The sequence below is a fragment of the Cetorhinus maximus genome, chromosome 9 (assembly GCF_964194155.1).
Source record: "Cetorhinus maximus chromosome 9, sCetMax3.hap1.1, whole genome shotgun sequence".
In the NCBI taxonomy this organism is placed as follows: domain Eukaryota; kingdom Metazoa; phylum Chordata; class Chondrichthyes; order Lamniformes; family Cetorhinidae; genus Cetorhinus; species Cetorhinus maximus.
This window is the reverse complement of record NC_135887.1, coordinates 108,538,240-108,555,284: the sequence shown is the minus strand read 5'-3', so window position 1 is coordinate 108,555,284 and position 17,045 is coordinate 108,538,240. Positions and strand designations below refer to the sequence as shown.

The following is a 17,045-nucleotide window of genomic DNA, read 5'->3' as shown; positions in this document are numbered from 1 at the left end:
AGAAGTAGTCGGGAAGAAACCAACAGGAAAGAGTATCAGGGAGCAAACTAGTGGTGATCCACTTCGTTTGACCTTTGTCTAATATTTTTATGAATTGAATGCAGATGGAATAAAACTTGAATTTGATACACAAAGTTTAAAGCTTGTCTGATAAATTATGAAAATCTACTACAAGGAATAGGTGAAGTGACTGTAATAGATACATTCAAGGGGAAGCTAAATAAACACAAAAGGGAGAAAGGAACACAGGGATATGTTAATGAAATTAGGAGAAGGAGGGGGATGGGAGGAGGTTTGTTTGGAGCATAAATACCAACATTGGGCTGAATGGTCTGTTTTCGTGCTGTTAATGCTATATTGTAATTCAAAACCTTTAGTAATGCTAGTTTTACTTTTGGAATGGTGGCCTTCAAGATGAAAATGGTCAGTATTAAAGGGTGATATCATTTTTTCCAACTTCATCTCCAGTGACAATATCAAGTATTCCCAAATCAAGTCTAGTACAGCCAGCTACCGAGCAAACCCCATTCAGTCTGTCCAGGATTGTAACTCGAGCCTCAGCCGGCATCAGTATGAATTTTTCTACTTTCTACGATATTCATTCTGGCATTTCTGAATAGGTTTCCAGTTTTGTAATGAATAATTTTAAGTTAAGGGTAATTTCGTGTTCATGTCAACTAGAAACTGAAGTTGCCCAATCTCATTTCACAGAAGACAACAGGCAACAAGGAAAAGAGATCTTCATTTCATCAATCTGGCCGTTATTGAACTACAACCCAGAGATTAAAATAGGGTGCATGAAACCAGTATGTTACCTGTTCCACTAAATAGTTCTTTTTTTTAAAAACAAAAAAGTTAACAAAAGCCACCATTTATGCACTGTGTTCTAAAGCGAACATTAGAATGTTTTAAAATAATATGTTAACAAATATAAAACATTTTACTTACCCAAAGGAATCAGTGCACAATCAGTTTTTCTGCACTCTCTGATACTTTCATGTTGGAATTCACAAGTTAACTTTTTCCCAAAATCTTCCCTAACAGGAACAAATTTCAAACGACTTATGAAATTACAAAGGCCATCCTCTCCGAAGACCACTTCAGAATCAGCATTCATTTCCTTCAGTAAGATACCATCCTTTTTCCAACTAACTCTAATATCTTTTGGAAAGAAGGAATATATTCTACAAGATGCATATGCAGGTTCACCTACAATTGGAATTTCTGGTGACAGTTTTATATCATCACATTTTGGGATAGCTGAAGAAAAATGAGAAAAGAAATTGTAGAATTTTGATAGGAATGAACAATAGTGAAACAAACTGCAACAATTTTTTGAACTAATTTTAGATTGAATCATCAAAAGGAAACAGATAACTACTAACAGAAACTGACTTCAGCTCGGCAACATCATAAACTATGGTACAAATGTTTGATTTTAATTATACATCTGTATTGCCACCCTTCCACAAAATGCAATGAAGCAAAGTTAAAAACTAAAAAGCTACTATCCATTCTATCCCTGGATAAGCCCATTAGCTGTACCTCCCTGATCATTTCTGAAATGTAACCCCACTGGAAGGGATATTCTAACTTCACAGTGCTGGTCTGCATGCTTTGAAGTTCCCGCCCTAAACGCCTGCACCTCTCTACATCATTCTGCTCTTTCAAGATTCTCCTTACCCTCCCAATACCTGCTTCTCTGGCTTTTTCTGATTACACCTCTATGAAGCACCTTCTCTCCAGGGGAATGGCAGACTAGGAAAGTGTGAATAAGTCAAGAGAAAGTAACTCCAGTCACAAAAACCAGTCTGATATCAAAGTTAAGTTCACCATAAACTGAGGTTAAAGCAGATGAGTTCAAAATTTTAGAAAGATGTTCAATAAATTAAAATTAATGCAAAACAGAATCCACTATATTTAATAACCAGAAACTCTTGGTTACAATTTTCAATTCTTCACTTGATTACTTTCACTGCAGAAAGATAATCCACGAGAAGTACTTCACATTATAACAAATGTCTTTCTCACCCCCAGGTGGAACGTTCCACTATTCTAAGTTGTTCCACCTACTACCTTATCCTAGATCTTATAAATCTTGTCACATCTTAACGGGCGATTAGTCCTGGGATTGCAACACAAGCAATATTAGGTAACATTTTTATTGATAATCATTTATCCAACCCAATATTCTTTTAACCGCTAAAAATGCATTTCAATTATTGATTCTGTGCTGAGACACGTTAAATATTGTAGCTAAATTTGTAGAAAAGCATCTTAAATAAAATTGAGAAATGTCGACAATACCTTTTATATTTAAATTAACCTCTTTACATATTTTTGAAGCTGTGGCTGGATGTATTACTTCACAAATATATACTGTTCCGTGGTCTTCATTAATGGTTGGTATAAAATGCAAAACACTGGCAACACTGTGCGTCCTATCTTCATATTCCAGCTCAGTTGTACTGTGGGCATATTTGGGTTGCTCGGTTTCACTCCCTTCAATGAACTCTGCTTGTTCTGGGTGCAGTTTCACAATTTCGTTTGTTACATTGTCCCTCTTTTTGGACCAAGTGATAGCCAGCGGTCTGGGTTTAAATCCATTAATTGGGCAGGTCACAGCCAGCACTTCTTCATGAATAATACAAGGAGGTATCACTATATCAGTCATCCTCGGTTCAACTTTTTTTTTTAAAAAGGGAAAAAATAGAATTATGTTTTAAAAGTTCTCAGAAATTATAAAATATAAGCAACTTAAAAAAACACCCGAGAGTTTATAGAACCTACTACCCTATCAAGTATAAAGGGCAATTCTGAAATCCTGGCCAAAAAAAGCTGCTAATGTTGCTGCTGTAAGATTCAAACTGTGTTGGCAAACTGGTCAGCTGGCCTTGCCAGGTGCTACAAGACAGCCAGGATTATAATTTTAAAACATGGTCTGCGCTACTTCAGTCATATTCAGAAAATGTAATATTGCAAATGTGCAGTTCTCAAGGCTCAAATTTAAAAGGATGTACCCACTTAAAAGAAATGGCCAAAGAAGAGAAAACAAAATTAAACATTTTAACCTTTACAAATGTAGCATGGGAGGGGAAAAAATGGCAAGCAAGAATTAATCTGCAAGATCCGAGAACAAGTGTGTGTGAAGATCTTAAACTTAAAAGAATCTTGTAAGTGAAGCCATTTCAACAGTACCATATATCTGCTAAACAGCCCAAAGTTCCAAGTCACAAAACGTTGCCTTGCTCACCCATGCTGAGTCTTCTCTCAACACTACACTTCTTTCACTGTCTCTCATGCCTCTGCAGGGCAAGCAGTCAAGTTGCAGTACACTAAGATAAAAGCAAAAAACTGCGGATGCTGGAAATCCAAAACAAAAAATAAAACTACCTGGAAAAACTTAGCAGGTCTGACAGCATCTGCGGAGAGGAACACAGTTAACGTTTCGAGTCCGTATGACTCTTCAACAGTTGACCTGCATTACTCTGTTGTAGAGTCATACGGACTCGAAACGTTAACTGTGTTCCTCTCCGCAGATGCTGTCAGACCTGCTGAATTTTTCCAGGTATTTTTATTTTAAGTTGCAGTACATAACTGAAAGCTTTGTGGAACAAGGGCTTAATTCAATAATCCATTACAACACAAACATAGCCACTTGCTTCATATAAAATGAGCCTTCAGTCTGGGCACATGTCAGCATCAGCGTCTTTGCTCTTCCACCCTACTTTGCGAAGTGAAGCAGTGTGGTGACATTGGGAAGCTGTGTCATGTGATCAAGTATGAAAGGAGATGAAAGTGCTGATCACCGTAATTGTTTGCTTTGGTGAGCATCACATTAGGTACAGGAATGAAGAGAAGGTGTAGTAGCATTTATTGGCAATTAGGAATGGGCAATGAACGCTGGCCTAGCCAGCAATGCTCTCATCCCGTAAATGAATTAAAAAAGTAGCCTGGTGGACTGGTGACCTTGCCTCCCACTAGGGCTGCCATATGTATGTTGTAAGGTGTCTGCAAATGCCCTTTTTGTAGATGATATAGGCCAAGAACTGATTCCGGGTAATTTATAGTAAACAGGGACAGATGTTCTTGGCCATTTGCAAGATGGTGTGCCAATATCTATATTATGGTATGGTTCCTACTGATTGCCTGGTCATGATTTATTTTATTCTGTCAGTTCATTCAAAAAAAGTGCATGTGAGACAGTTTGTTAAAAAATTATAAACAGTAAATAAAAATTGGCTTCTAAAAATTGCTCTAAAGATTCCAATAACATGGAATCAAAAACGGTCCTAAATGCAACCAAAAGCTCCTTCGCTTATAGCTTGTTCTCGTTCTCATCAATTCACAAAGGAAAATGAGCAAACCTGGCTACAGAATTGTGTCTGATGCTTGTTCAAATATTCTTCCACATAACCTTGGGCTTAAATGACACTAAAACATAAAATCTGCACAAGTACTTCATCTATCTAAATCAGGGATTGGCAGCACCTGGCTTTGAAGCCACGTGCAGCTAATTAACATTTCATTTTCAGCTCCCAACCTTTTCCAGTTTAATGGCATTAATTTTTTTAGGTTTTTTTTCCCCAAGTTAAGTCAAGAAAATGACAAATCAAAGAGCTCGAGAGCAACATAATTTTCCTATTGACCTATTCAGTTGCTTCATCAAAAATTTAGTTTCTGTACCATCGGGTTTCAAAGTGGCATCTTTAGAAATTATTCTAAACAATATATGCTAATTGTCATCTTAAAAATAATATAATGTTCAAACCACCCTTAACATTACAGTCTCCTAGTTGTTGACAGTTTATCTCATAATTCAATTCACAGATGTTAAAGAATTTAGCATTCACAATTATTTAATGCTGGAATTTATTAAATTATATAGAAGTGATATTAGGAGAAATACCACTCTGGGAATTTGTCTCGCTTTTTTTAATGTGGGGATAAAAAGTTAATTAGGCTGCACTTTATGGTTTCAAATGATAAGTTGAACAAAAACCATCATTGTGCTCTAAATAAGCTGTTTGAGTGGTATAGCTACAGCACAGTTATAAATAATGCTTTTGGCTCAAGCAACAGGTTTTATGGATGCAACCATTATTGTTTCTGGAATAGGGAAAGCGATAAATTAAATCTGCTGTTAAATGTGCAGTTAAAATCTGTCCTTTATCATTAAAATCAATGGCTGGAAGAACTGTCACAATTCGACATGTAAAGAAACATGCCACTATGATTCTCCAGGATATAATTCAAAGTTGAAGGCAAATTGAAGATTGGTGTAGCATCAAGATTCAACTTTGAAAGCAAAAATAACTGTTTTTATCTATTCAGACGATGTAGGAACTGGATTTTTTCCCCAATCTATATACAGGGTCGTTTTTTTTTTAATTCATTCACGGGGTGTGGGCTTCACTGGCTCAGCCAGCATTTCTTGCCCATCCCTAACGGCCCTTGCGAAGGTGGTGATGAGATGTCTTCTTGAACCGCTGCAGTCCATGTGGTGTTAGGGAAGGAGTTCCAGGATTCTGACTCAGTGACAGTGAAGGAACAGTGATATGTTTCCAACTCAAGATGGTGTGTGGCTTGCAGGGGAACTTCCAGGTGGTGGTCTTCCCATGCATTTGCTGCCCTTGTCCTCCAAGATGATAGCGGTCATGGAAGGCGCTGTCTAAAGAGGCTTGGTGAGTCCTTGCAATGCATCTTGTAGATGGTACACACTGCTGCCACTGTGCATCGGTGGTGGAGGGAGTGAATGTTTGTGGATGGGGTGCCAATCAAGCGGGCGGCTTGGTCCTGGATGGGGTCGGGCTTCTTGAGTTGTTGGAGCTGCACTTATCCAAGCAAGTGGAGAGCATTCCATCACACTCCTGACTTGTACCTTGTAGATGGTGGACAGGCTTTGGGGAATCAGGAGATGGGAGAGGAAATTACCCGAAATTTACTTGTAACTGCAGTCACTCTTATAAACGCCAGAGAGAGATTAAGGCAAACGACCTTTTACAACATCAAATATGTGCATAATATTCCTTAGGTTCCCAATAAACAACTGCTTTCTTCTTAAGGTATGCTTATGCCTTTAATCATTGTTTATTTTTGTTTTGTTGAGGTTCCCAATAGTTTGTATTTTTTTTAAAACAAGTTGCCAACCCCCAGTCTAAATGTACAAGGTTAATGAATTACAGACCAGTGAGTAATATAGTATCTGCTCTCCAAATGTTGCGATCCTGCTGCATCTATTGCTCTTTATGTAAGGTTATTTCCAAATACAAGGGCAGTGGAATTAAAGGAGGCAACATAAAATGTACAGAATGAGTTGGATAAAATACATAACTGGACAGAGCGATTAGGAACTTGACATGCCAGTGACAAGTTTTCCACTACATGTAATGGTGGATTATTTTACCCATAATATTCTGGAAACCATTCTACAACAAGATAGTTTCATTGTGTCAAAATAAATGTACATGTATATCGCTTTATAAACAAGATTTCTTTGGTTCTGTTCACTTAGCATCACTTGTAATTTACACTTACTTCCTTCAACTTTCAGCTTGACATTCTTAATTATAGGCTTTTCAAGGGTACTATGTTGGACTTGAACCTGGAGGATAGCTTCATCATCTTTATGAATATCAGGCCAGAACATAACTTTGCAATTCACACTGGAGCTACCATCATTGTTGTGTTCAACAGCTGGCGTCTCAAATTTGAAGGATTCATCTTGTTCCCTAAATTGAGATTCACATTCTGAAATAAGCTCCTGATGGACATCTATTACAGGTTCCTGCAAGTCCCTCAGTATATATTTCCACTGATGAATGGTATTTGGTTTCTTTTCCCATTTTCTTTGTAGCAACCAGTGAACAGAAATATTCTCAGGCCTATACCCAGAAATCTGACAATTCAGAAGAGCTTCTTGCAAATGTATAATCCGTGGAGGTTTGCTGATGGCAGAAACTTTTGGAGGAACTAAAAAAGAACATTTGGCAGTTAATCCATTCTTTACCACAGAGTCTGTCATTTCAAAAATATCAGCATGAATTCATCCTGTGCTGGACATTATTACTGGAATAACAAATATTAATACAACAGTAGAGGTAATCTCTAACTAAAAATGAAATAAAATAACCTGTTTCTTATTGAAACAAATTTGCCTTGACCAAAATGATCATTAGGATCCCTAAGTTAAAATAAAGGTATGAGAGGTAGAAAGGCACAAATAGACAAATCACAAACCAAGTATGAAACTAAGGCAAAAGTACAGAAACATCAGGACACAAGGACAGAAGTCAGTAACTAAACAGAACAGCAGAGATCAGTAATGCATGAAGGAAGCCAGTGTTCCACAAAATAGTGAGAAAATCATCCAAGGAAAAGCTAGACCCAGAGGGAAATCAAATAGGCATAGAGATCTGGGGAGAAAGATCAGTGGACATAAAAATTAGGCAACCACCACAATGAGCGTCACAAGAAGGGGGAGAGAGGACAAAATAGAGACACATCATGTATCTCACTATGAGCAACATCATAGGAGATTTAAAATATACTGGTATCTTAAAAACAATCTTACATCTCCAAATATGCCCCAGGACACTTGACGTCCTGCTATCACTCTCTTATTACCCTTTTTATAAATTGTTCTGCCCAGATTTACAATGGTTTTGCTGATGTAACCAAGTCATTCTGTGAAGTCTTGGAACACAAGTTCCCATAAATAACTCAAAATACTTTGTAAAATAGTTTTGCATCCAACATTATAACTATTAGTTTCTGCGGGAAATAATATCAAAATAAGATGTAAAAATACTTGTAATTACATATATCAACATGATTAAATTCATTGATGTCTTCTAATGCATTCATTAAGGTTTTTACTGAAGACTTCAGCCTGGCCCAAAGCCTTGACTTAGAATTGACGCATTTGCTTGAATCTGTGACTTTCAGTTGAATTTATTTTTTGCACTAGGGCCACATGTAGGGTACCGAATTTGTCTGGGTACATTCGTACCAATTAGCTGTACCATTTTCATCAGCTGCTAGCACTTACACCTAGAAGTATTCTTTGGCAAGAAATCAAATGGGATACATTTCAAAAGCATAATAAATATATTGATTTTTTTTTAAAACACAATGTTTATGAATGATTAGCATTAGTGTGGTAACAGAACAATGTATTGTGTTTATAAACTCAGAAAATATATTTAGCTGAGTGTGAGACAGAGGTGGGAACACACAAAGGGGTGAGAGCCTGAGCGCTCACAAACATGATTGTGGTGTGGCAGGAGGGCAAACAGAGAGAAGCAGTAGTTTTCAAGCTCCTTGCATTTAGTTCCTACATTTTCTGTTCCTCATTTCAGAGCTGTTATTTCATTTTGAGTCAAATGTTGAAGCCAGAGAACAGAAGTCCATGATATCTTATGAATATTTATATTACCCTCTTTTGATGGACATTGTAACTTTAAACTGAGCTGTTCAGAAGTAAACAATTGCAAAATAGTATTTAGTCACATGCAGAGTAAAATAGTTATTTTTTAAAATGTGGAGTTTCGTAACTTAAGGAAAAAAGCCTGGGTTAATACTTTCTTTACAGTACTTTTGATTGACTATTTGCAAATAATATTGATAAAACTAAGTTTATTCCCAAAAATCTAAAGTTTCTTATTTGAAAGACCTGCTATGTTGGGGCTCCTTGCCTATATACTGCAGTGATATCACTCACGTTGCTTGTTGCATAATTTTAGATTGACCTCTGATAAAATCAATAGTTGCCCAGTTCCAAGAAAAGCACTTGAAACAAAAACTCCAACAGAGATGAGCCATCTCCGTACAGATCAAGAATAATCCCTCTTGTTTTTCTAAAGTGATTTGAAGAATATTTTACCTTTTCTGAAATACTTCAAGTACATTAAAAATCCAATGCCAATGATCGCTGTACACACCAATATGCTAACAATTACACTTGCAGTTATTATCCCCGCTGGTATAACAACTTCTGGCTCTGTAGATAAAATAAACATGTATTTCAATTGTGAATAGCAAAATGGAGCAATATCTGTAAATTGAGACTTATTCCAAGACAATGGTTTATCTTAAAAGCAAAATAAAATACAAATGGACAGCAAGTTGATAGGGAAAGTTTAACATTTCATGTTAAAGACTCCTCAGAGTTGTGATTAATATTAACCTATATCCCTCAAATGTTGATCAGTCTTTGCATCTTTTCAGAATTTCTTGATTTTACTTTGAGCTCCAGAATTTGTAGTTTTTCTAAATCTTCACAATACTTCTAAGAAATGAAAACATTACTATGATGTAGCTTTCTTAACTCATTCTACACTGCACTAGACAGGAACAGTATGTCACATCAATTAAAAAAAACAAATTAAAAATTCCAGATACTAGAAATCTGAAACGGAAACAGAAAATACTGCAAACATTCTGCTGGTCAAGTGGTATCTGTGGAGAGAGAACAGAGAAGTTAATTTTTTGGGTGCTGAATCATTATCAAAACAGAAGAAAGAGGTAGACAGGAGTGTTAGTACAATTAGATGCGATGGGGAAAACATTTTTTTAAACAACTGCCAAACCCAGTAAGGAATCATTAAGTTCAAAAGATCACTGAACTGGATTAAAACATTAAATAAACAAGATGACAAATGAATAGCATTTAAAAAGTGTAATATCCTTTACCTCCTTAGTAAGCCACGGATGGATCTTTCTTCCTGAGTTTTTGTTTTTCAATGGAATGTGTTTTTGTTGAACAGTTTGAATTGTTTCTTCAAAGAGTGAAGAAATTATGGTAACTGACATCAGTAAAGAAAAAGTATTGGAGAAACTTCAGGGACTAAAATCCAACAAATCCCCAGCACCTGTTGGCCTATATCTCAGAGTTCCAAAAAAGAAAGCTTCAGAGATAGCTGGTTATGGTTTTCTGAAGTTCTCTAGATTATGGAACAATCTTGGCAGATTCAAAGTCAGCAAATGCAACACTCATATTCAAGAAAGGATGGTGGGAGAAAAAAGGGAGAAAACTGGCCAGTTAGCCTGACATCAGTTGCCGGGAAGGTGCTGGAATCTATGAAGGGAGTCTTAGCAATGCATTAGAAAATCACAGTATGATCAGACAAAGTCAACATGGATTTATAATTGTGTTTGACAAATTTATTAGAGTTTTTTGAGGATGCAATAGGGTAGATAAAGAGGAACCAGTAGATATAGCTTACTTGGATTTCAAAAAGACATTTGATAAGGTGCCACATAAAAGCTTAATAGACAAGATAAATGCTCACGGAGTAATATATTAGCATGAATAGAGATTGGCTAATGGACAGGAAGTGAAGGGTAGGGATAAATGCCACAAGGATCAGTGCTGGGGCCTCAGCTATTTGCAATTTATATTAGTGACCATGACGGAGATACAGGGAGTTATGAATCTAGGTTTGCTGATGATATAAAATTAGGTGGGAATGTAAGCTGTGAAGAGGTCACAAAGAGGTTGCAAAGAGTTATAGATAGGTTAAGTGCATGGGCAACAAAGTGGCAAGGTGGAATATAACGTGAGGTAGTGTGTAGTTATTCACTTGGTTGTAAGAATAGAAAAGCAGAATATTTTATAAAAGGTGTGAAATTTGTAAATGTTGATGTGCAGAGGGGCTTGGGTATACTCATATAAGGAACACAAATTTAGCAAGCCGGTCCAGCAAGCAATGGTGAGGCTTGATGATAAACACCAAATTTACCTCCAAGGATGAAATTCAGGTTAGATTAAGTGTGGCTAGAGGCAGTGACTTAAGTAGCTGTTTAAAAGTAACAGCAGAAGCTATTCTGATGACAACCACCATGAGAAAGTCCATCTGAAAAGACCACCTGGAGATGGTTTTGGTGGGGAAAGAGATCATTGTCTACTTCCCTCTGGAGTGTGCCTTTGCAAACAATGTCCAGAGAGTGATGCAGCGGTTTGTGTTGAGGTTTATCCTGAGCAGATCTGTGGTGCAGGATTCTGTGCTCTATAGTCTGTTCCCAGGAACGCACACCAATATAAATATCAACTATGGCTGGAGGGCCATCAACTTGGTGAAAGATACTCATTCGTCTGCCTGAAATTTACTGTCTTCCAGTGCAAAGAGTTGTCCTCAACTGAGTGTTGCAGACTGGGACATTCTAAGGCCCAGGACTATGTGCTAAAGGACACACTAAAGCTTGGGGCAGCTGCAGCAGAGGCAGAGGCACAATGGGGAAAGACTGCTTCTAAGGCCTTTCAGCCATAGTACAATGAGGGGCTGGAAACTGTGTAAAACCCCTGGGGCTGTATGCCTGACGAAGAATGTACATTATGAACACCAGGAGTATTGAAAGGGTATTGAGGGGCCTCAAAGTGGAACATGCTGTATGGAGAAAAGTTGAATTCTATTACACTTTTAATTTTCAATTTTTAACATTTTGGCCAGAATTTTACGTTCGGTCGGGCGGGCCCGACTGACTCAGCGGCGGGCGGGCTGCCAATTGCCGCTGGCGAAACGGGCCGCGCCACCATTTTCCGTGGGCGGGCCTCAACTCCCGTGGAGAACGGGAAAATAGTCGCAGAGGCGGGCAGCCTGTTTAAAGAGTGGCCAGGCAGCCTGCTTGAAGCAATGCACCATGGCCATTCAGAGGTAGAAATGTTGCATGGAGGGCAGAGGAGGAGGTGGAGGAGGAGGGGGGCAGGCTGCAGGAGAGGCCAGCAGGGGGCCACTGTGCACCCAGATTCTCGGACGTATGCCTTGCTCCTGCAAGAGGTGGGAAACTGGTGTCAGATTCTGTATCCGGAGGATGAGAGGAGGAGCACCCCCATGTCACCACACAGGCGTGGGAGGAGGTGGGTGAGGTTGTAAGTGCCCATGATGACGTCAGACGCACTGGCACACAGTGCAGAAAACGATTCAATGATTTGCTGCGCTCCGGACGGCTGAGTACCATGTCTGTCTTGGCCATTTGACCCAGAAGGCAACCTTAGCCTTTGACCACCCCCCCCACCCCACCATGTATGGCTGTCATTACTACATAGGGCATCTGGCGCACGCTGGGTGGGCAAATGGGTACTGACAATGCTTACATCAGGCTTAGTGGTTGAGGAGAAGAAGGGCTTTCCCCGCATCATATGTTGGTTTCTATGGCATATGAGTAGTTTGGGGGAAAGCTGCAGGGGAGGCCGGTAGACACATACTCAGAACTCCAACACGTCATATTAATGATAATGACATGGTCCAAGGGGTGCCTCAAGGTCTTTTGGGCAAGTCCCATCTGCTGGCATTGGCGCCACACCTATTTGCTCCTCTTTGCCATGGGCACTAGGACCCGTGTGCTATTCAAAGTGATGGACGCCGAATGTGTCCAAGGGGACCGTTGGGGGAGGGGGTTGGGACCAGCCATACTATCTTCTGGGGACTCATCACCAGTAGTGTGGACAGGAGCCGCTGGAGGCCTCAGATGGCCCACTGTGGTTGGGGTGTGGCATGCACGTGCAGAGTACTTGAGCGAGCTGCCCCAATAAATCCTCTTCTCTGTTATGCAGGCAAAAAGTAACCACAATGCCCCGGAGTGCCTGAGGACTGGTGGTGAGCGCGCCCTCCTCCAGCGCCTCACACCCTTCGAGGAGCTGGGCAGGAGGCAGGAGGCCAGGGCGGCTGGGGGCGGCGAGGCTGGGGTCCAGCGGGCAAGCGTTTGAGGTCCAAAGCCCCATCCACTCTGTGTGCCCACCATCCAAACCACTGATGGTTGCTGCAATCGTTAATGCTGCAACAATGCTCATTCACAGACTGAGACATTCTGACATTTGGGTCAGACAGGAGGGACCCTCGTCCCCTTGAGGATGCGCGTCTCCACCACCTTCCAAAGTCATCTTATCCCATTTGTGACCGGTATCACCATGGTCTAACATGCCATTGGATCGCTGCTGCACAGCCAAAGGCTTATTCCATTCTAGGGGGCTTGGGACCTCCTGCACCCTTTCAGCCATTACTTTGTCCAAAAGGTCCTCAGCACCTCAGCTGTGAACCTCATGGCACTCAACTTAGATGAATGCCACCACATTACTCATTCCTGCGCCAAGAGGAAATGTTGCCTTCTGGCCACCCGGTCTATGCCCCTCCTTACAGAATGAAGGGCAATAATGTGACCTCTCAATCTCCTGTGTTCGGCGGAAAAGGTCACAACTGTTTGAGATGTTTTCCCAGCCCCGCAACTATCCAAGCAACAATGCATCCACATCAGATACCCCCGCACTCTCCCCACTCCTATGGTTTATAACAAGTCATGTGGCATTCCTGAGGCCATCTGACCAGCCTGTCTGCATGTGCGTTTAATGGTTGGGGGGCCTGTCTTGACTCATTTCCACCTCACCGATGTTCTTCTCCTTAGGGTCTTTAAGGGTGAGCGACTTATGGGTCTGGGGGGGAACGGGATGAAAGGTTGAACTGAATGAACACTAACTGATGCACTGTCCTTGTTAATTTCAGCATCACCACCAGAGTGACCCACACGTCCGCACCGCAGCCCCCCCGCCACACCTGAGGGGCAACATGTGCAACTCTGCGGCACATCATTTCAGCCAACCAGGCACCAGCGCAGACACACACACCTCGGTGGGGACTTTACCATCGGCTAGTGTCCCGGGTCACAGTGGAGAGGGCACATCACGATCGCTGGAGGAGATGGTAGGGACAGAGAGTGCTGATGGCTCCAGCAGCCGGAGTGCTGCAGGGGATGAGGCACATGCTGAGTCCGGCACTGATGATGTGACTCTGGAGTTGTCCCCATTGCAGCAGCTGCAGGAAAGGCAGCGGGAAGTGCGTTTGCATCTGGCAGGGTTGCACGAGGGAGTGGTTCAGTTGCTCTCTGCGACGGAGGAATCTAGGCAGAGTGCGCGCGAAGAATCCACCCTCAGGGCAGAGCATCAGGATTCCTTCAATGAGAGGTTGGTAACTCTCATAGAGAGGGGCTTCCACCAAATGGATCAAAATATGAGTGGGTTACGCTCTGACCTGCAAGACCTCACAGGTGGTCTTTCTCATTGTGGGAGATGTTGTGGACACCAAGCGTCAGCACTCGGGGCCCATGCATCTGCGGTGAGCAGGGAGGTAGATTTGGACCTCACGTTGGTGCAGCAGCTGCCTGTCGTCGCTGCGAGCTCCTCTCAGGGTGCTCCGGATGAGGGCAGCAGCTCCTCCGCTCCTCTGCCAGTCAACGTTTCTTCCGTTGAGGCTGCGACAACTGGGGAGGTGCCAGTTCAGGAACTGGCCACTCCTTCCCAGGCGGGGCCATCACAGACTCCACGGGCCAGAGGACGCCTGCCCAAGGTCATCTAGGCCAACAGGACAGCAGAGTCTCACAAGCCACTCCGAGCGATGGGGCGGCACGTAAACGTAGCACCCGGAAACGTAAGCATAAGGCACCTTAGGCACTCCCTGGGTATGTCATTGGTGATTTTGTGTTGGCCTTAGAATAGGGACCCATTTTTCTGTCATTCTGAAATAATCATGTGCGCTTTAATTTTGGACACAATAAAGTCCACCTTTGTTACCATGGCTGAGGGTCTTTTCATTGTGATGCTTTTTTCTTTTTCACATAATTATCATGAGTGCTTGAGTGGACATTGATGTTTCTGTACTAAAGCCTTATTTGCAGCTTATAAGATGGAAGATGTAGCATCTAAGTGCCATGTGTGGAAGTTCCAGGCAATGCTGTTCCTGCTGATCCATGTGTGTGGAGCTAGCTGAAGGTTCTTTGGATTAAATTGTCCCGGGTGTCCCTGCCTCCTTGGTGTAAACGCGGGTCGTCACTGTGCCCTTCATCATCGCCCTGTGCTTCCTCATCCTCTGAGGCACTGCTGGATTCATCATGTGCAGCCTCATCCAGGGCGTCAAGGTCTTCATGGTCAACTGCATCCCCCCTTTCCAGCGCAAGATTGTGCAGGGCGCAGCAGACTACCGCGATCAGAGAGACGCGATCTGGGGGGTACTGGAGTGCGCCCCCTGAGCGGTCCAGGCAACAGAAGTACATCTTGAGAAGGCCGATGGCTCTCTCCACCGCAGCCCTTGTGGTGCCCTGGCTCCTATTGTACTGCTGCTCAGCTTCTGTTCTTGGACGGCGTCCTGGCGTCATGAGCCACCTTCGCAGGGGACAGTCCTTGTCACCCAGCAGCCAACCATCCAGCCGAGCCGGAGCACTGAAGAGCCCCGGCACCTGGAGTGTCTGAGGATGTAGGCATGGTGGGAGCTGCCTGGGAACCTTGCACAGACTTGTAGAATCTGCATCCTGTGATCACACACTATCTGCACGATCATGGAGTGGAAGCCCTTCCTGTTGACAAAGGCACCGGGTTCACCTGCTGGCACCTTGATGGCCACATGTGTGCAGTCTATTGCACCCTGGACACGGGGGAAGCCAGCAATGGCCGCGAAGCCTCTGGTTCGCTGTGCCTGACTTGCCTGGTCGCAGCGGAAGTGGATGAAGGTGGATACCCATCTGAACAGAGTGCTGACACAAGTGTGGACAGCTGATTGGGAGACAGCGCAAAGATCACCCACCGAGCCCTGGAAGGAGCCAGAGGCATAGAAGTGGAGGGCAACTGTGAGCTTCAGAGCTGCTGGCATGGGGTGTCCTCCCACACAGTTAGGGGAGATCTCAGGGCCAATCATCTGACAGATATAGTTGACCGTCTCCCTTGACAGTCAGAGCCTCCTTCGGCACTGCACCTCAGTCATATTGAGGTAGCTGCTTCGCCGCCTGTATACCCTGGCAGCAGGATAGTGGTGTTGTCTGCGGCCCCTTCCACCTTGGACAACCTCTTGGCCCTGCGCCCCTTGTGCCTGCGCCTGGTCACCCAAAGGTGGCTCCCCTGGAGGCTGATTGTTCAGTCCTGGCCTCCTCTTTATTCTATCCCTCCCTTCCTCCTCAGGGGAGCAGCCTCCACTGGAGAGGTCAGAACCCATAGCCCCAGGCTAAATGGAGGCCTCCGGAAAGCTGCAAGGCCAAAAAAGATTATTGACTGCAGACTGGTTTCAAATTACACAAAAACCTCTTGGACATCGATGAGAATTACTAACAATCACACAGGCAAGTTTTAAACACTTTCATCAATTATAACTTCACGTAAAACATGAACAACCCCTGAGTCCACATATCCCGATATTACAAAAGTTTTCTTAAATAATCTCCTATCCGCCTTCCCGTTGGGCCCGTGCGCCGACCTGAAGTTCGCACGGGCCCCTCAAAAACGTACACAATTGGCAAGTTAAGGGGCTTAACAAGCCCTTCAATTAATGGCGGGCGAACTGAGCGCGCCCGCCCACCGAAATATCGCGATGCCACGTGCTGACATCAGCACGCTCACGCAACATTTTACACGCTGACGTGCGGGGTACGCCACACGCACGTCAGCTGGGAAATTCTGCCCTTTGCCCTATGGTTGTATTTTTGACACAGAATGTATATTGTAAATATCAAGTGTTTTACAACTCTATTGAGGCACCCAAGAGTAGAACATGCTGTATGGAGACAAGATGAATTTTTTTGCACTTTCTGTAATTTCCAAGTTGAAATGTTTTGTATTACACTATTACAAATTTTATGAATAAATTATATTCTTGGGGGAAAAGCTATCAAACCAGCCACAAGACAATTCAGTCAAGCTAAAACCGCTATACCTGGAAAGAGAGGAAAGAAATCTTCCCCCAGCTTGTTCCACCTTCAAGTTCACCTGAGAACTGACCTCCTGGCAATTCAACTACAAGAACCTCAGAGGTTATTGAGAATCCTCTGCTTTTACCAGAACTCCACTACAGCATTCAGTTAAGGAACAACAGGTCTGCTACAAAAGAGGCTGAAATTACATTACAACTTGTAACTGTATTGCTTTTCTACTCATCCTTATCTATTGCGTGCGAGATATCGTGTTAAAACCACAGGACAAGAGTGTGATAATAAATAATCTTTGTTTTTAAAATCGCAAAAGCTTGCTGCTAGAAATTATTTAAATAAAGACAAATCATTCTGAGGGTAACTAA

At 42.4% G+C, this 17,045-nt stretch overlaps 1 protein-coding gene and 1 long non-coding RNA gene across 3 annotated transcripts in view; one reads left to right on the top strand and one right to left on the bottom strand.

The window, feature by feature from the left end:
- LOC144684899 (uncharacterized) overlaps positions 1 to 17,045 on the bottom strand; it is a 41,518-nt gene that overhangs the window by 15,718 nt on the left and 8,755 nt on the right. The window contains exons 4-7 of one of the 2 annotated variants that reach the window (XM_078549301.1): positions 8,885 to 9,001; positions 6,538 to 6,972; positions 2,308 to 2,685; positions 949 to 1,260 (exon numbers count right to left, since the gene is read on the bottom strand). In XM_078549301.1, coding sequence (XP_078405427.1) covers positions 949 to 1,260; positions 2,308 to 2,685; positions 6,538 to 6,972; positions 8,885 to 9,001 — 1,242 coding nt within the window. The remainder of the gene's footprint in view (positions 1 to 948; positions 1,261 to 2,307; positions 2,686 to 6,537; positions 6,973 to 8,884; positions 9,002 to 17,045) is intronic. The other variant, XM_078549302.1, reaches the window with a different exon arrangement.
- On the top strand, positions 5,527 to 6,915 carry LOC144684900 (uncharacterized). Its single transcript, XR_013577584.1, has 2 exons — positions 5,527 to 5,684; positions 6,574 to 6,915. It is a non-coding gene; the product is annotated as an uncharacterized LOC144684900 (long non-coding RNA).